The sequence below is a fragment of the Ailuropoda melanoleuca genome, chromosome 6 (genome assembly GCF_002007445.2).
Source record: "Ailuropoda melanoleuca isolate Jingjing chromosome 6, ASM200744v2, whole genome shotgun sequence".
NCBI lineage: Eukaryota > Metazoa > Chordata > Mammalia > Carnivora > Ursidae > Ailuropoda > Ailuropoda melanoleuca.
In genome coordinates this window covers 51,750,457-51,770,004 of record NC_048223.1, presented here as the reverse complement: position 1 = coordinate 51,770,004, position 19,548 = coordinate 51,750,457, and the positions used below count along the sequence as shown (strand labels likewise).

General features: G+C 48.8%; 2 protein-coding genes across 7 annotated transcripts in view; one reads left to right on the top strand and one right to left on the bottom strand.

Annotated features, from left to right (window-relative positions):
• ATAD1 (ATPase family AAA domain containing 1) overlaps positions 1-4,646 on the top strand; it is a 48,357-nt gene extending 43,711 nt beyond the window's left edge. For 3 of the 4 annotated variants that reach the window (XM_034662383.1, XM_034662382.1, XM_034662381.1), the window contains exons 9-10: positions 1,084-1,217; positions 2,955-4,646. In XM_034662383.1, coding sequence (XP_034518274.1) covers positions 1,084-1,217; positions 2,955-3,075 — 255 coding nt within the window. In that variant the 3' untranslated portion in view covers positions 3,076-4,646. The remainder of the gene's footprint in view (positions 1-1,083; positions 1,218-2,954) is intronic. The other variant, XM_002914384.4, reaches the window with a different exon arrangement.
• Positions 4,647-10,563: 5,917 nt separating this feature from the next.
• PAPSS2 (3'-phosphoadenosine 5'-phosphosulfate synthase 2) overlaps positions 10,564-19,548 on the bottom strand; it is a 68,367-nt gene continuing 59,382 nt past the window's right edge. For all 3 annotated transcript variants that reach the window (XM_034662380.1, XM_034662378.1, XM_034662379.1), the window contains exons 9-12: positions 15,600-15,735; positions 14,153-14,421; positions 12,894-13,123; positions 10,564-12,394 (exon numbers count right to left, since the gene is read on the bottom strand). In XM_034662380.1, coding sequence (XP_034518271.1) covers positions 12,253-12,394; positions 12,894-13,123; positions 14,153-14,421; positions 15,600-15,735 — 777 coding nt within the window. In that variant the 3' untranslated portion in view covers positions 10,564-12,252. The remainder of the gene's footprint in view (positions 12,395-12,893; positions 13,124-14,152; positions 14,422-15,599; positions 15,736-19,548) is intronic.

Sequence of the window (19,548 nt, the reverse complement as noted above, 5' to 3'; positions counted from 1 at the left end):
CTCAAAACCTTTTTTAACTTGGGAGCCGCCTTCCTAGTTGCCAAATGAAAACAGTTTTCATGACTTCGTGGTTTGCCTGACAGCTATTATCTTGTAAAGAGGGTTTACTTCTAGAGTATTTGCCATGTGCCTAGGCTAGTGATGAGGCGTACCTTGTTCTACTTAATCCTCCGTCCGTCTAAGGAGCACATAGTAATGCTGTTTTACAGTTGGGAAACTGAAACCCAGAGAAGTTATAGAATAAATTGCCTCGGCTCACATAGCAAAGGAGTGATGGAACCCTTCTCTTAACCATTATGGTGCACTACCTCTGTTCATCTTGCTCTCCCAGTGACTGGAATCTTCTCCTTTTCGATCCTGCCTCATACTTGATTTGGTTATCTTTGTGACTTTATCACCGTGTCATGTACAAGACTTGTGAATGGTTAGAAAATAGTGCAGCCCAACGAAGTACTCAGAAGATGGGGTGCAGGTGTTGATTATTTAAGGGAGGAAGACTAATTTTTAACATCTCAGAGTATAATTTGAAGGTGTTTTTAAGTAGTTTTTTTAATTCATGAAATATTTTAAGTGTATACACAAATAACCTTATATCTACCACCTATACTTTGCTTCCCGTCTCCTGCAGTCTCTGTCATTGGTAACCCGTTGTCCTGAAGTTGGTAGTGTCCATCAGTCCCATGAGTGTGTATGGACAGATGCATAATGCATGTACTCTTTCACAAATACTACAGGCAGTAGCGAAATTAGATTCTTGTTTGTGTCCGATTGCTGATGTACACATGTAAGAAGTCTTCTCAGACACCAAGGAGGAGAATAGACAAGTCTGTTCGTAATCAGCCCGACAGTGTCTGCGTGTCTGTTCTTCTCGGGCACTGTGTGGTATGTCTGGGAAGGCTTTATTCCGCTATTCCAGTCATAGTGACAGTTAACGAAAATTAGATTTCAAAATTCCAGCTTTTATGGTTAAAGAAAAAACTAGAAACTGATGATTCTCCTTCCCTGCTATTGCAGTATGCGTTAAGAAGTGTGTTTGGATAGATACTCTGCAGCATTTTTTACGTCCCTTTTTCCCTGTTGAAGGTGGACAGGCACGTGGACCTGCTCGAAGTGGCCCAGGAGACGGATGGCTTTTCGGGCAGTGACCTGAAAGAGATGTGCAGGGACGCGGCCCTCCTCTGTGTCAGGGAGTATGTGAATTCGACGTCCGAAGAAAGGTACGCTCTCTCAGGTTTGTCAGACCCTTGTAGAGCTTTTAGGTTGGTTCATTTTTCCTACAGTACCAACCCTGCTTATGGAATCAAAGGTGAACTTGAATGAATACTCGTCCCGACTTTGTTAATTGCCTTTTTTTCTAAAGGGAAGTTCTGAAAGTGAATTGGGGATGTGGGTCATGGGGAGGCTCTGGAATGAAAAGAAAAGCTGAATTTCTACTGTACGTCCACAGACTGGGTCACAGAAGGCCGACAGGAGCTGAGGCTCACAGCCTCTGCTAGGAGGGCAGGGTTTTCCAACACTCCTGGCTTGTTTTGCACCTTAACTTCCAAATCCCATTTCCTGTGGTCCTGCAGGAATTTCACACATAAATGGGGATGAGGGCCTGGGGCCTGGGCTGGAGTTAGACTTCAGCTTGTTGACAGTGACATGTTTACTAAACAAAGAAACTGTTGTCACTGCAGCCAACTTCAAAGCATGACTTTGAGAAACCAGTTCATACTCAGCTATTTCAGCAGAGACACTGGAGAACTGGAATAAGTCAGCCCTGATGAACCCCGTCCTGCAGGGAGCTTTCCCAGAAGGCCCCTTGACCTGGGCCAGTGTAGCTCTGCATCACCTCAAAATACTGACCTTCTGACGGAGAGTTGCTGTAACTCTTAGCAGACGCGTGTACTTCAGGGGCCTGTGATGAATGAGTTCTCCACCTCTTTTCCTTTTGTTTCTCAGGCCCCCATCCTCCTCCCCCCTGAGGCTTTCACTCCACGGGACCTGGATTTGCCTCTTGCGCTGTTTCATTACGTTGCGTTGCCATAGCAGGCTTCGCCAGCAGCGAGTCCCGTGGTGTGGACGGGTTAGCTGTGTGTGTGCTGCTTCCACACCTGCCTTCAGTGCTCCCTGGGGCCCCGTTGGAGAGAGGCTCACTTCATTTATTTGTTGCCAGATTATCCAGCTCCCCTGACGCTAACGTTGGGAATACTTCTGACCTCTGACTGTAGCCAAGAGTCTACTTTCCAAAGGTTTTTATTCTTGTGTGTAAGATAATGAGGAGAGGCCAAAAAATACTATGAATACATTTTGTGTGAATAAATCACATTACTAATTAAGGTCCTCTTTTTTCTGCTGTCCTCAAAGCCTTTGAAAATTTTATATTTCAATTTGAAAAATCTGGCTAATAGACTTGGCTTATCCTAACTTTTTCCCCAAATGTTTTTTCGTAAGTGTAAATTATTAGGAGACATTATATATTATTATTATTATTATTATTATTATTATTATTATTATTATTAAAGAGGGGAGGACTTAGAGTAGTTGGTTTTTGTTAATAGCAAAGAATTCTGTTTTCAGTTTGTCACATGCTAAATCTGAACATGAATATATAGCCACAAATGCTACTTGTGATTCCTTGGTTGGAATTCCATTCCCATTTAATCAACTGTACACCTGTATCTGACAGTTTCCCATTATGCTAATGCTCTCCCCTGGAGTCTTAGTATGAGGTGTTTGGTTTTCATTCCCACATCTCGAATGTGTATTTATTACCAGGCATTTTGGCCTCCTGCCTCCCAGCAGTCAGTGCTCCTTAAAAATCTCCCAGACTTGTGTCTGCATGAGAATTCCTGGAGGCATTGTGGCTATCTTTGGGGGTCCTTGACGGGAAAGAGATGTCTGGGTAGCATATTTGAGGGAGATGTATCCCAAAGTCATGTGACCATCTGGCGGTTTTGTTTACATTGTAGCCACGACGAGGATGAAATCCGGCCTGTGCAACAACAGGACCTGCATCGGGCAATTGAAAAAATGAAGAAATCAAAGGATGCAGCATTTCAGAATGTTTTAACACACGTTTGTTTAGATTAAGAGTAAAGATCATTTGTACAGTTCAGTGTGATCTAGTTTGATGCGCTCTTATCATCAGTGGAAATAGAATGAAAAGAGAGATGTTCTTCACCCAGTGAGAGAGTTAAAGTGTTCACGACACTGGTTTTATACTCTGAATTCTAAGTTATTGAGATAACAGTTGTTGTATAAGCGGTATTACTACTTGTCAGAAATCATGAGGAGGAACAATTTGATCCGGCCTGAGTGGGTGCTTGTGTTTGACCTCTGTAGCCATACGTTGCAGCCTGAGAGCATCTAAGCTGGTCTCAGAGATGATTCGTTGAGTCATTCGTGAGAAGGGGGGATGTGAGAGAGAGTGTATGTGTGTGTGTGTGTGTGTGTGTGTGTATTAAATGTATATATTCACACATTTTGTATTGATATTCTGTAGATATGTTTGAATACAGAAACTTTTTTTTACCCCAACTACTGAATCAGAAAGTACCAAATAGTATATAGCAACACGAAGATGTATTCTTGTGTTGAAGGTACGGTGATTCAGCCATTGCCACTTGTTTCCTTTGTTTCAGCTGCTTTTTTTTTTAAGTTGAGCATTTGTCTGCCGTGGAACAGTGGGAGCCGGCCACAGCTCCATTTCTGGATGTGGCTCCACTATTATGGTATCAGGATAATCAAATAAAAATACTTGTCCAGTGACGAGCATGGAATGGTTGTCAGGCAGTCGTGTGAACAGCACGGATTTCACCTCCTTCTGGCAGCACACTGAGTAGAGACGTGTTTCAGATTGCTATCCTGACACACGGATTGAAAGCCTTGCCCAAGAATGGCTTTGAAACACCACAGTGCCATTCAGTATGTGTATGTGACTTTCCCTTCTTCGTTTCATGGGACATAGTTCTGTTGTAACCATGGTTTTTTAATGTTATTTTAAAGTTGTATGTTCTTTAATTATGGTCAAATATAATTTGGTCATCAAAAATGAAATGATAGTTTAAAACGAGTAGCTACTAAATGTGCTAAAAATACTCATTTTGTAACTTTAATTTTTAAAGTTTTCTTAGCATATTATAAATTGTGCCCTGGCTAGTACAAATATACACATCAGAATCCCCATATTGTATCTGTAGTCATTCAATGCCATGTGCCCCACATAGGAAACTTTCTTTTTGTCCGAAATTCCACTAATGAGAGTTCTGGTACAGGCACTTGCGCACACTGCATGAGGAAGATGGCACGCTGTGGTCTTGAGGTGCCTTCTGTGAACCACCTGAAAGATTAAATTATACTTCATATAGTTTTTATTGTATTTCTTTGAAAACTCTCTTCATTCGTGAGTTACTGGATTAATTTATTTGATAGGAAGTCTCTCACGGAACTTGTTGGAGAGTTCATTCTGTTGTGCTTTGAATGACAGGTGGGGTCGAGGTTACAGCAGAAAGCAAGTCACAAACATTGTGAAGATGATTGAAAATCGGCTGCAAAACACAAGATACCAAAAAAAAAGTTTCGTCTCCATTTTCAATGACTATATTATACTATTATTTTATAAATGTGTAATAAAGAGGACCCTCTTTATTAATTTTTCTCTACTCCTTGGTCTTTTTCGAGTTATATAACATTTTCTGGGTTGTTTTAGTGTACAAACCTTGCCCTCGGAGTGTTATCTTGCCGTGTAGCCTTCGCACTTCTGAAGCGTATGTTCTGGTATCCAGTCATTGTGTGTCAGTACGGAGTTCAGTAATGATTTAATTTTAATCTGATGGCATATTGATCCAGAATAAGAGGATCTGTCTCATGTCCTTTCTTTAATTCAGAATGTCCAGTAGTACAGTTACCAGGTTTATCATGGTTTTAATCACCAAATGAAGTTAGAGAAATTACACTAATCCCATCAACCATGACTCATCTTTAAGGCCTTGAAGTAATCAAGGACACTTTTTTACCCCCCTCCAAAGAACTTTTAGCGTTCTGTAATCCGTGCCTGTGCAGACGTGCATTTACACAGGTAGCCGGGTTCTGGGTTCTCAGGTATTCCCTGGTGGGCGGCAGTTCCGAGTACCGGCTATGGAGTTGGACCCTCTGGAGTTGAATCCAGGCTCCCCATTAACCAGTCCTGTCCTGTGCACCAGACATCTGATTCCTCCATGCCTCCAGGGCTCATTTACAGAGCGGAGCCACCGTGGCAGCTGGCGGGGCAAGGAGATGGCCGCGTGAGATGGTCAGCACCACACCCAGAACAGTGACTGCCCAGAAGGGGCCCTCGTGTTATCAGTTGTGTTACTTTTGCACACTGATTACATCACTGTTGGCCAGGCTGTGTTTGTGAGCATCCGCTAAGCTTCCAGAATCCCGAGGCCTGTACTCTAGGGACTGAGATGGAAATGACCACCCATGTGCTATTTCTCTACAGGCCTCCTTGTTGGAAGACTTCTGGTAAGTGTGGTGTGTCTCAGACTGTTCCTGGCCATTCTGTGTAGGGTTTAGTAACTCGGGATTTGAAGCAGTTCAGTATCTACGAATTGCCCTTGCTTCTACCTCTCCGCTCCCAACTGCAGGGCCACCCGGGACCCACGACACCATCAGGAGCTGGGTTGGGCTCATCTAAATAATGCACGTGGGCCATAATCTACCATTGCTGGCTGGCTGCACTTTATGGTTGGCCTTAACGTGAGGGTGTCCCAAGCTTTGTGTAAAAAATGGCAGCACCCCTTGTCGGTAGGAGGCGCTTCTATTAGAATTGTGCTGTTTGTCGACAAATGTTACACCTTTCTTCTGGATAAAGAAAATAAATGGGATGATGTATATTTTATAATTCTCTTGTTAGCTTTTCCTCAGGTCAGAATATTGGATAGAATTCGAGTACGTCGATCGCATATCCTGCCCTCAAAGCCGTAGACTCGTTCCATTTAGAGCTGACAGAAATCCTCAGAGGGCCTTCGCTAATTAAATTTGTTGTAGATTCAGCCATCAGACAGAGTTCCCCAATCTTGTCAAAACTCAAAAGCTGTCTTTACGTGTACAGGCGGAAGTTCTGTGCTCCCCTCACGTTCGTTGACACTGCTGAGAAGAAGGACACAGATGCCAGATGCAAATGAGGTCGGACCTACAGGAGACCCGCAGCGACGTAAGAACAGAACCTCCTCGGCCCCGCTGGTGTAACTGTTAGCAGCGTTACTCCTAACAGAGCATGAGGTCTCGTCCCCCGGAACACTGCAGCGGGAGCACGTGTTTGGGACCAGCTCGTACTTGCAGTCAGAACCACTCTGCGTGAGAACCCTTGTAAATACAAGCTCGTGTACTCTGAGCTCCGGTTGCAGTGAGTATGAATGCTGGTGCAGAAGGTGTCAAGGACCCGAGTTCGTGCATCCTGACAGTTCAGTTTTAAAACTAGAGCCAAAGCTCCTAGTGGGATGGTCCCCGACACCAACACTTGGAGCTGCGACTAGAGCAGAGTGTTGTGTGCTGGCGATGCGTAGCTTCCAGAAATTCTGAGAATGGCCCCGATGCCCCAGTAGGGGGTGGCGATGCATCATCCAATAAAGCAAATTCCTGGGCAGGCGTGTGAGGGAGACGAGCATGGTCTACGGGGCCAGAGTCCTAGTCTCGTACAGAGTAGCTGTTAGGGTTCTGCAGACAACGGACTCCAGCAGGAATATTGGAAGGATACGGTGCTCATGAGCTCAAAAGGAAGTTTCAAAAACTGGACTTAGGACAGAAAGCTCCTGAAGGTTTTATAGCAGGAATTGCTCAAGAATCTTGCTTTTATTCCTCCACTGCATTAAATGAACTCCGTTTATCTTTAAATTGCCCCATTCTTGAATCCTGGAAGTGGGTGTGCAAACCCCAGTGAAAATCACTGCTCGCAGAGAAGGACCTCCAGGAGCCCTGGCCTAAACGGTTTGAGAACAAGTACCTGAAGGTGCTGACTCATCAAGGTGAAATGCAGAAGAGAACAGTCTTTCAACCAAAGAAAATGGAGTATTGTGGAGAAGGTGGCTGGACAAGCAAAAGTGACAAATGACCAGCTGGTCCCAGGCGGCCACAGGCATGTGCTCAGCGGCAGTGGTGTTCTAACTAGTGGGCATATGGGGGCGGCCTGCCCCGCTGGCTGTGTGGACAGCCTGCAGGGATCCCGGACACTCTGCTCCCCCGGATGCTGGACTGATACTTGGTATGTCCAACTTTTAGCTAAGTGATCGCTTCCAATTTGTCATTTATTTTGTTCCAGATAAAGGGTATAAAAAGAACACTGGAGACTGAAGTACAATGTTGGATTTTGGTTTTGTTTTGTTTTTAAGATTTTATTTATTTATGTGACAGCCAGCCAGCGAGAGAGGGAACACAAGCAGGGGGAGTGGGAGAGGAAGAAGCAGGCTCCCAGCAGAGGAGCCTGATGTGGGACTCGATCCCTGAACGCCGGGATCACACCCTGAGCCGAAGGCAAACGCTTAACAACTGAGCCACCCAGGCGCCTCTGGTTTTTGTTTTATTTCCAAGGAAGGCAAACCTTTTCCTCTGACAGGCAGTTGTGGTGAAGGCCTGATCGCCCCCGTTCTGCAGTCCGGTCACCCCAGGGTGTGGGCTCCGGCTGTAAGAGGAGTTGGCCAGGCCTAGCACCACCACCCCCTCCAGCAGCAGCCTTTTGATCTTAGCAGACTGGAGCTGGGAGGGGCTGGGCGTGCAGGGGTCAGAGGTCCATGGCTCCACGTGCCCCGTTCTGACGGGTCCGGTAGCCAGTCCCCATGAGGACGCTCAAGACTCAGAGCCCCTCTTTCACCCTTTTACTCGGCGAGGTCCAGGGAGGGGGACTGTCTCGCCTGGCAGCTTGATTCTGAAGGTGATGTGTTTGGATCTCAGTCGGTACTGGTTGAATTCTCCCTCTGAGGCCGGTCTGCTCTTGTGTACCCGGCATCCCGACCCCTCAGTCTCCTCCCTGGGGTACATGCAAGCCCCGAGGCTCCTGCCTGCCCCCGAGGGGCTGCTCTCTCCCCAGAGGGCAGTCGGTGAAGAATCCTTGTGTCCACTCTTTTGCTGGCCTTATGGAGAAACAGCATTATTATTTTGTCTCGGTTTTCTCTTGGTACTCTGGGAGTGAAGGTCTTACATCCTCCTACATTCTAGCAGAATCCTAAGTCTGGCTAATAGGTTTTAACCCCAGCTGTGCAACTTCTGTATATGTAATGTGATTTTATGTGTGTGTGTGTGCCGTGTATACATGGCATCGTAGCCTTAGGCGACATCTCTGTTTCCTCGAGCACCTGTTCCCTTATCTGTACAGAGAAATCGTAATGTGTACTTTCTGGGATTGTTTTAAGAATCTTGTGCAAATGCTTCGGGAGTTAGGAAGTGAATCTGGCTGCGGGCTCTCGTGTGCTTAGGGAAGTCCTCTCCCATCTTCCACTTCTAGGCCTCCATTTCCATGTCTGCACGGTGATGGGCATGCTGAAATAGATCTCTGTACGTTGCCATCCCGGTTCGCTAAGCTGCACACTGTGGCCACGGCGGCCACGTTGATAGATGCAGGGTCCGCAGCGATGCAGACCCGACCGGCGGCGCTCAGACAGGGAGGCTTTGTCAGCTGCGGCTGGGCGTCAGTCTTGGTGGACGCGCCTGTTCTACCGGCACAGGTTACCACGTGCGCCTTCAGGGAGGCAGGTTGGAGACGCTGCCGTGTGCCTCATGTTCCTGTGTATTGAACATGTTATTTCCTTGACACTGTTGGAACTGGAAGCTTTTGTCGTTTACTTTGAATACCCAAAGATCTAGTACTTTCTAGAATTCCTTTTATCATCTGAGGATGGGTTAAGGGATGCAACCTCTGTAGTGGTTCATAGGATTAGTATCTTCTCATAAATGTGGGTTCTTCTTGGCGAACACACTTGCAGAAGCCAGTCTTTTAATTAGTTCAGGAACCAGTTCGGTATTGGCGTTATTTATGGAACGCAGGCTTATGAAATAAATGAGTCAAGATTGTTCTTTCACATAAGTGTGTTTCATCTGTTACAGTTGATGAGAACTGTCACCTACATTATTTTGTGAAAGAAGTGCACAGCAGGCTTAAACTTCTGGAAAAAATAACCAGCTGTATTTAAGAACTTGACCAAATAAAGCATGTGTTATTGATGCCGGCAATTAGAAATACATATGATGACGTTAAGAGAGCCGTGCCCGCTCAGCTGGGGGAGTCCGCGCCGGCATCCCCCGTTCTCTGCTAACCCCATAGAAAAGTGTGATTTGTATATTGTCTAGGTTTTTCTTGTATCTAAATCTCCAAACTCTAGCCAGTAACCTATTTTTTTTAGTAATATCAGTAAAATTCAGTAATTTAAATCTTTTTCATTAAAATCATTTACAATATAAGCAGAAATTTAGGCACATTCGGGCGTGCGTTATCAGTGAATTGCTCCCCTGCGCAGTGAGCGTACTGTGAGTGGCCCATCACAGAACTAAATGCACACAAGGGGCAAGGAAAAGTCAGCGGTTTTCAGTATCTGCGCGTAGTGCATCCCCGATCCTTGATGCATGTGGGGATGAGGAAATGCTTAGGCAACGGAGACCTGCCCTGCGTTCGGAATCAGAGGCGGAGCTGCACGGTTGGTCCAGCGGAGCTTTCCATGTGAGAGCAGCTCCCCGCTCTGGTGCCCGGCGGGAAAGCCAGACCTGACGGCCAAGTCCAGAGTGGGAGGAAGAGAAAACAAAGTCAAACTTGCTCTCCTCAAGGAACCAGGATTTGTTTCTTTGTGCAAGGAAGACGGGCTGGAGAGAAATCCTGGAGCCTAAGTGCTGAGAGGTTTACAAGGCCGATGCCGGACCCGGCGACTTACAGAGGCCTTCCCGAGGTTTGTTCCCCTTGCCCTTACAGTCTGGCATCCCCCCCCCGCCCCGCCCATGTCTTCATGTCCTCACACACGTCCTGCCCCACTTTGTCCCACCAGTTGTCACTCGGAACGAGCAAGCGAGGCTCTGGGCGAGAAGAGGGCTTTCCCCAGTGTTACGCCGCCCAGTGAGGGTCAGCGGCAGAATTTGCAGGAAGCCTTCAGGACCGCAGGGAGGAGGACAGTCCCAAACTGCCAGGTGCCCGAAGACCACTGGAAATAGGGGCAGAAAGGTTCCCCTTTCTCACGGCAAAGGAGCCGTGGCTGAGGTTCGTGGAGGTGCGGGTGGTATGGGAACGGATGAAAGACAACAGCAAAACACGTGCTCCCAGCCCTGCTGGTGCACTCCCTGGGAGCGCTTTGAGCAAAGGGAGCAAGTTCAAAAGAAGAGAGGTCAGACCTTCCTGCGGTGACGTCCTACGGTGAGCCCAAGCAGCCTCGTCACCCCGAAGACATCAGGAGCCCTGCACACCTACGCCCGACCTGCTGTTAAGTGACTCGAATGCGGGCAAACAGCCTCTTAATCGTGGTCAGAGGGTTGCTGCCGTTCCTCCCCAGTTACACAGTCATAAAGCCCTCAGCAGTCGCGTGGCCAACCCACACGCCATGTCACAGGCAGAAGAGACTCCACTTTCATTTTGAGAAATTTATTAAAATAAAAACAAGCATCACTTGTCCATAGAAATAGTCATTTGTACTAAGTGTATTAAGAGCAGAAAAGCAGTTTTAAATATATCTTAAAAATCACGAAATATATTGATTAAGGCACTATATTGTCTCATGTTTTCAATAAATATGCTGTTCTTGAAAAAGGCAGTACTGAGTACCTCCGATTAAATCAACACAGACACTATACTAGTCAAGGCTGTTAGGCTTTGCTGTGTCCACTGTGGGTAATTTATTCTCAAAAGAACTTTCAGTAGCTAAGATTAGCATTTTCTTTTAAAAAAAAAAAAGTTTCTGAGAATATGAAAAAATCACAGTTTTCTCTTTCCAGTTTAAGTCTCTTCCAGAGAGACCTAGCAACAGGAGGTACGGGTTCTTCATCTACTTTTAGCAACAAGGATTATGCATCAAGCACAAAGATCACCTCCCAAGAAGCAAAACCATCAGGGGTTAGATGTCTCGGCACAGCACGAGTCTTTGGAAAAGTATTTTTTCCAGCTGCACTAAGATCAGCTGGATTTAGAAAACTCTGGACCTTCTGGCATCCAAGAAGGCTGCTTTGTAAGTGCCTTCCGTGCAAGCAGCTCTGCTGAGCAACTGAGGGGGCCAGAGGCAGCGCCTGTGTCGTACAGTGCAGACAGAGCCCCAGATGGGGGTCCAGCGGCGACAAGCCCGTGGGGTGCTACCAGTACTTTCTAATGATGCCAACAGTGAGTGAGTGTGACCTGCTCAGCCACCCCCAAAGCACACGCTAGGCATTGTCTGGTGGGGACCCCTGCGAGACAGAAGGGTGTCTAGGGTCTTTTCCCATTCCAGCAGTCCGCTGGTCTGATGGTCTGGACTGGTTTGGGCCGAAGCTGCAGTCTATCAGTGTGGCCTCTCCCAGGACACAGTGACCACAGCAAAGTGGAGAAAAATTAACTTCCCACAACAATGCCAGATCGTCTGAGCCTTGGGTCCAAATCTTTTCCTCAAAGTGCCCAATGCTATCTAACTGAAAATCACCGTTTAATTGGAGTTCTATTCACAGAAGGGCGGTAAGACTTCCCTTCTTTCTTAGACAACATAACTTTCTCGGCAGAACTAGGTTGCATAGATCCGAGGTGCAAGTCACAGGTTCACACGGCTGGTGTCTCCAGGCAGGCCATGCTTGAGCCCCTTAGGAGACGGGGCAGGAGACAGGAGGCGAAATAGCGAGAATCTTCATGTGAGCCATACCTCTTTAGGGGTGAGGATTTTTGTTTTAAACAGTTGTACAGAAGAGGCCACCCATCTGGTTCGTGTTCCTACACTGGGCAAGTGCGGGTTGGCAAGACTTAAGCTGGAAAACACACTTTACTTTTTGGCAAGTAAACTAGACACACGGTCAAAGCTTCAGAAACCTGGGACCTACCTAATCAGATGCAGGAGAAAATACAAGTAATTTCATTCTGAAATGATAACAGTATTGCTTGCACCTGCTAAGAGGCGGACTTCACTCGGACTTTCTTTTATATATTATTGAAGTTGACTTTAAATTATAGACAATTTTTACCTCATTACAAAACATGAGAATCAGCCACTGAGAAGCAGTTGTGTACAAAGCATCTAATCACAAAAATAGAAAAGAGAATCCAAGAGCAGTTCCAGAAGAAACTCTGGAGCCAGAGGGCACTTAGTTGTTCTTCTCCAGGGACCGGTAATAATCTGTCAGGACCTTCCATGCTTTTGGCGCCATGAAGCCATCGGGGGGATTCTCTCCTTCCCGGGCCAGCTTCCTCATCCGCGTCCCAGAGATGAAGTCAAACTCGTTGTGCCTGTCACGGGGCAGCCACACACAGCTCAGAGTGGGTAAGTCACCCCGCCCCCAAAGATGCCTGCAGTAGGGGATCAGTTTTAGGCCTTATTTTTTCCTTCTGTAAAACGCTGCACCTTCTGGAATGGGCAATTTGCTAACTCTTCAGTAAAGGAACTTGCAGAGGAAGGGGATGTGATGGTGGGCGTGATGGCAGCCACATGCTCTGCACTTCTGGGCTAGACCTACTCTGTCCACGGGAAGCGTCTCCTGCTGCTACGCTGGTTTCCTTTCCCTTAACGCATGCTCAGGGAAGACTTGTTGAAAGTACTGATGGACCATCTACTGACATACGGGGGGGGGGGGTTGTGCTACACGTGAGGGGGACATGGGATGTGCAGGACAGGTCTTGGCCTTCAGGGGAGTCTCATCCCGCTAGAAGCATGCGGAGGTGAGCCTCCGAAGGGCCGTCAGTCTAGCTGTACGGATGGTGAGTGAAGAGCCCTCCCCTGGAGACCTACCTTGCTGGGTCATAGAAGTCCATGGCTTTTTTGGCTTTGTTGTAGGCAGCCACGCGGAATGGAATGATTTCCACCGAGGTCAGGCCAGGGGCCATGCTCAAGACCTTGCCTCCGTGAGTGGGTTCATACAGGTCTTTCTTGGACTCGGGGTGGGGCATTCCTGCGGGGTCCCGGCCCACGATGTAGAAATTGACCCCTGCAATCATCCGGGACCTACAGTGCCACTGGACCTAGGAAACATCATGCAAGGGAGATGCTGGTCACCACTGGTCAGCGCTGGGGTTCCTGTTTACAGACATGCCTTTATTCTGCTTTAAAAGTAATCCAGTGGTAGGACCAGCGAATACTGGAGGACGTCAGTGGAGTGTTCTAGACCCCATGCTCTTCACACTCGCGGCATCGGGTCGGGTAGGAGCTGTAGGCACAAATCCCCCGCCTGACCCCAGCTTCTTAGAACCCAAGGTGCTGTCTCCTAATCGCCTCTCCAGACAGGCACGTGGACAGGATCACTCAGACGTGTGACTTTTACTTTCCAGTCCCTTCCTATTCAGAATACATCACAGTTTGAAGGAAATCACAAACTCCAACATGGCTGATTATCCCATTGCCAATAATGAGCTGATCATACAAAGACACTGATTCTAGTTCAGCACGACACTGGCGTTTCAAAGTGAATCGCCCTGTGTGGAGTTCAGCGAGGAATACAGAAGACGGGGAAGCCTGGCACTGAGAGCTGGTTGAAGAGAGTTTCTGAAATTTGATTTGGGGCATTCCAGGGAGTTGAGACCCTCTGGATTCATCATGCTTCCCGCACACTTGGTGCCGTGGGACGAAGAACGTCCCTGTGTGACGGGCTCGCTGTGCTGTGATGAAAGGGGGACACCGAGATTTGAGAGACAAATTCTCTTTTCTAATGGAGCTCTCGGGCGCGTGCGGTGAACCACTCAGACTGACTGGAACTTTGGGAACTGAGTACAGGTGCGATGCACTTTGCCCTACAACCGCAGTCAAGCTGCACTATTCTCGTTCACGCGCCAGCTCCACGTTCTCAACGGCGGTGCGTAGCAGGTCTGATGTGGTGTTTCTAGCATTTTTTACGAATACTAAATGGAAACATAGTTAAGGTGGATAAAGAGGGACCGGAAGATTCCAGAATCTGCTCATGAAGGAATAGGATCGCAGTGACTCACTGGCTCCTCTTACGTCAAGTCTGAGCCCACGTTTCCGAGGCCCCCAGCCTGGCCCAGGGAACCGCTCACCTCTGTGGGGCCGGCATACAACATCGGGGACGGGAAGATGGCAACGATGGTCGACTTGGGGTCCAGGACGCCTTCCTCCAGCACCGCCGCGTGCTGCTTCATCCGCCACTCCAGGGGCACGTCGTCATCCTTGGTCCAGCCCCCCAGAGGGTGCAGCAGGAGCACGGGGTGCTTGTAGCCCCGCTCTAGCAGCCTGCGGCGGGTGTCCTGCATCAGCAGGGCGTGGCCATTGTGGACGGGATTGCGGAGCTGGAACGCGAACACCGCATCTGGGAAAGGAGCGCAAAGGCCGAGCTGAACAAAATGCACGTTGTCGCTCATCCACAAGAACAGAAAGGAAATGCAGGGGGAGCTCCCCTCTGCTTGCGAGAATCGTTTCATAAAGGCAATTAGATCTCCAATTTTAAAAGAAAGGAAGGAAGGGCGCCTGGCTGGCTTAGTCAGTAGATCATGCAACTCTTGATTGTGCTACCTGGGGTTGTGAGTTCGAGCCCCACGGTGGGTGGAGAGATTACTTAAAAATTTTTAAAAACCTTGAGAGAGAGGAAACACAGCTGTGTTTACTGTAGAGCATCCACTATGCCCACTTGCTTTCAGAGTCATCTGGAGAAACCACTGGCTCTTTGGGGGTACTTGGTTCTCCAAACGCCCCCACCAGACCAGACGGATCACGCAGGCGGGAAGCCCTAACTGGGGAGCCGGCACTGAGCAGAGCCCACGTCGCCGCCTGCTTCGGGTTCGCTCCCCCAGGGGGTGAGCAACGACCAGCGGTGTCTGGGGCCAGGGAAAAATTTCAACAGCCTAAAGACGTAAAAACATATTTTACCATCACTGTAAAAAAAAATCCTCAAAACTACTCCACTTAGTGATGGGCTCCTGAAAAGCTTAATTTCCTTCTAGTGATGAAAGAAATATCCATTATGGAAAACGTGGGGAATCCAGAAAAGCCCCAAATAGGATATAAAAACCATCTATAATCCCATCATTACTTTTTCTTTCCCTTTTCCAAAATTTATAAAGTGAAAATCTTCCCACCCTTTGGTCTGGCTCCATTCCCCAGAGGCACCTGTCACCTGCATGGGGCACGTGCCCCAGAGACTTCTGTTTCCAGACACAGTAGCTTAGGGTTTTAAGAACAATTACTATATTTTAATTTTGTTTTCCAAAATTATGCTGTACAGATTGTTCTGCAACTTGTGTTTTGCTGAATAAATACACTTTGGGTATTTTTCCGGGTCTGTGCATATTTTTAACCGCTGCATTCTGTTCCAGCATGTGGGTGTACTTCAGTTTTCTAAATTGCTCCGGTCGAAATCAATACATCTATCAGTAGAGTTTCCAGCTTTTGGAAACTATAAACACGGCCGACTCCTGGTATCTTGAATTCTGTGATCAGAGGGTGGGAAGGAGGACTGACAACGGCATGAAAGCCAACCTACGTACGTACCGGCGTTCATTTCTTTACATTTCTGTTTGAGCTCCAGAGGCGTCAGGCGGTACTGGTCCAGCCCATCGTTCCACCTTATTCTCTCCAGCACCTGCAGGTCTCCACCAACCAGCCAATCCCCACTTTCCAGCACCATCTAGAAAGACCATGAGTAAAGTTGCTGGAGATGAGTGTGGACTTCTAGTTTATCTAAAAACCATTTTCTCCTCCTAGACCAACCTTGGGTTATTCCTGAAGAACCACCTTCCATTCTTAAGCATTTCTAGCACAGTATTTCTCAAATTTTTTGGTCTCTTAACCCTTTTATACTTTTTTTTTAAAAGAGAGAGGGTGGGGGAGGGGCAGAGGGAGAGAAAGACTCTCAAGCAGACTCCATGCGCAGCGCTGAGCAGGGAGCCCAACTCGGGCTCGATCCCATGACCCTGAGATCACAACGAGCCAAAATCAAGAGTCAGGCTGTTAACCAGCTGAGCCGCCCAGGCACCCCGTCAACAAGAACATTTGTAGCTGAAGCTGGCCCTGTTCTTACTGCAAGTGCTTGGTGTCGAGGGGGGCGACCCAAGGAGAGCCAGGCATCCCCCCCTTAGTCTGAGGGGCCAGCAGTGTCACCCGCCTTGTTGTGGCACCGGCAGTGCAAATGTCAGCCCAGAGAGGACGGCAAATGATGTCTCAGTATCAGGAACGTGGTTTTGAGATTGGGGTTCAGTGGAAAGCTCTTGGGGACCCCCAGTGTTCTGTGAGCCACTCTCCGAGAACCACTGCCGGGACGTTCCTAACACAGCCTGATGTATCTTAGACTGTTTTCAATAAGGACCAAAATAGAGAAGCTGGGGGTGAAAATCAGGCAAGTTGTTTCTACCAGTTAATTATTGCTAAGCACAATTTCTAAGGAAACTCAAAAGAAGCATCCTTCTTAGTTATCTCTAATTTGAAAACAAAAGAAAATGTCCAGAGAGCAGCAATATGTCACCAAATCCACATCCAAGGCTAAGCACAGACTAATTAGCTAAAACCTTATTTTTCTCAACTAATCTTTGACAGGGGTGCCAAGACCACTCGATGGGGAAAGAACAGTCCCTGGCAAATGGTGTTGAGAAAACTGGATCTCCACATACAAAGGAATAGAGTTAGAGCCTTATTTTATACCCTTTAAAAAATCTCAAAGTGGATGAAAGACCTAAACGTAAAATTTAAAACTATAAAATTCTTAGAAGAAAGCACAGAGGTTACTATTAATCCCCTCCCTTGTCAATACCTGGTCTCCTTTGAGAAGGTGACTTCGGGGGACAGTGAGGAACAGAAAATGCACACCTTTACAAGGAGCCCCGCACTTCCTCTCCTGGCCTGTCTTTCCAGGGTGGACCGCACAGCCGGGGAGGCAGCCCCAGTTCTGGGGATGGGCTGAGTGAGGGGAGTCTGCGGCAGGTGCGGGTAGAGCTCAGCCAGCCGGCCTGGGGTGCCCTCATGGCATGGGACAAGGCCAAGCAGAGAAAAGGAAAAGGGGTTCATGGCAGGTCAAGAGCCAACTCTTCACCACGTGTTCTGATGCAGAAATTTGAACCCGACCTGCGCTATTCTCAAGGTGGTGGTCAGCATAGGACAGAACATATTTTTTTTCTAACTGTTAGGTAACTTTTAAATATGGTACATGGGCTTCCGTTTGCCCTGGGCCCCACAAACATGAGGGGTGAGCCTGGCGGGAAGGGTGGTCACAGTAACGGAAAGGAAAAACACGACCGTGTGGGATGGAGAGAGGAAAGTCACTTAGTAAGAACATTGTCACATCCCCACAGCTGTGCATTCACTGTCTCCTCCTTGCCGAGTTAGGCGACAGAGAGGAGTTAGAGACTTGCGGCAAATCCTGAGGCGTGCAGTAGCTCATGCTGGACGCCAGGGGTCCACCCTCTGTTCTGCTGGTGAAGGCAGCACACGTCCGGTTTGGTTCAGGGCTCAGCCCACAAACGTGTCTATTTGACGGTGTCTATTTGACGAGCGATGCTGAACTATGCTTCTGGCGTTTCTGAGACGGGGCGAGGCAGAGGGCATCTCCCCCCCAAGACGGCCCAACTGTCCCCAGAACTGAGATCTCGCTACCAGGAAGGGAGGTTCAGTGGCTCAGCCCCCTTTCCCAGGCTTTGTGGCCTAGGGGCCCCCACCTCCTTTGGAGCCTCCTGCCAAAGGCTGGCAGGGGGACACCGCGGGGGAGTCTGCAGACCTGGGCACACGGACAGGAATGAGGAACGGACTTTCGGGGAGCCGAACAAAGTGTGAGAGGGGAACAGGGCTTGATCCTAGGCAACAGAAATGCAAAAAGTTAGAGAGGGTGAGCTCAAACCCTAGGACGAAGACAGGAAACTGCTGAGGAGCCTCGAGGGGGCAAGGAGAAGCCTCACAGACGCAGCCTGGGGAGAAGGGAGTGCACGGGCTGCAGCGGGAGCAGCGCTGAGCCCAGGGAGGTACACACGTCAGGAGGAAAAGGGAAGGAGGAGGGGGAAAGAAATCAGAAAGAAGTAAGAAATGGCAGGTTTGGGAAAACAGGGTCACAATGAAAGGGTTCAGAGATAGGGATCAAGAGGCAGAAAACCAAGGCGATCCCCGTGGGGAACGTACATTCATCACCGTGCTATCCCTCCTGGGCCGGCAGCTCTGGGGCAGCAAGGAAGGCGATGACAGGGACTTGACGCCTCATTTGCAGACGAGAGAAGAGGCAGCATCTCCCAGATGCCAGGACTCCGCTGCAGGACCCCCCAAACCAGGGTGCTCCCACTGCACGTGCCGCCCCCCTCCCCCAAGCTCTGCCTGCAGAGGCACCTTCCCGTGGGCCCAGCCCTAGTTGGGGCTCGGGGGGCTGGCAGATGACTGAATGGTGACAAAACAGTGGGACAGCTGGGGCCGGACAAGGGCAGAGTGCTCTGGGAGCATAAAGAAGGCACACCCCAGGGGTGCCTGGGTGGCTCAGTCGTTAAGCATCTGCCTTTGGCTCAGGGCGTGGTCCCAGGGTCTTGGGATCGAGCCCCACATCAGGCTCCTCCGCTGGGAGCCTGCTTCTTCCTCTCCCACTCCCCCTGCTTGTGTTCCCTCTCTCGCTGGCTGTCTCTCTGTCAAATAAATAAATAAAATCTTAAAAAAAAAAAAAAGGCATACCCCATCACACTTCGGGTCACGGGGAGGAAGGTGGGGGGTGACAGCAGGGGATGGGGGCAGCAGGGGCAGGAGGAACAGTGTCTGGGTTGAGGGACCAGCAGGTGCAGGAGCGGGAGAGCGGCCGATACTCAGAGCACGGCAGCAGCCGGGGATGGGGCGGGCAGGCGGCACTGGCTGCAGGACGGAGAAGGCTGAGCGCGAGTCAGGCAGGAGACGGGGAGCAAACGGAGCGCCCTGGCCCAAGACAGGGAACAGAAGAGAAGTGCCCAACATCAAGCAGTCTGTGGGGGGGAGAATCGCCTGGACTCAGCGGCTGAATGAACAAGGGAGGAAGAGGAAGCAGGGAGGATACCCAGGATTCGGCCACGGCCTACTGCTGGGGAGCACCTGGGGAGAGGGGGCACGAGCTGGGGGTGAGGTGCTTGCAGGGGGAGCCATCCAGGAAAGAGCCCCGAATGCTTCTCTAATGCCAGGATTCCTGACCTTCACAGACTCACAGGGAACGCTCAGCACCAACCCCCAGAACTGACTCAGCCAATTAGAACCAGGGCCTCATGGAAACGCAAGAAGGCCCACGGCCACTTTGGAAGGGGTTACTTTTGGAAGTTTTGGGTTAAAAAACAAAAAACCCTTAAGTGTAAATTTCACTGTAAATTTCAAGGTGCTAAAAAAAAAGGAGGAGCAGTGAAGAGAGGTCCTTCCCTGTAAAGGGCGTGTGTTGTGCGTCTGGTGAACACATGTCACACTCAGGCTGTCATGTGTGCAGCGCATGCCTTCCTTGCTCAGGTTACCCACGGTCCATTTC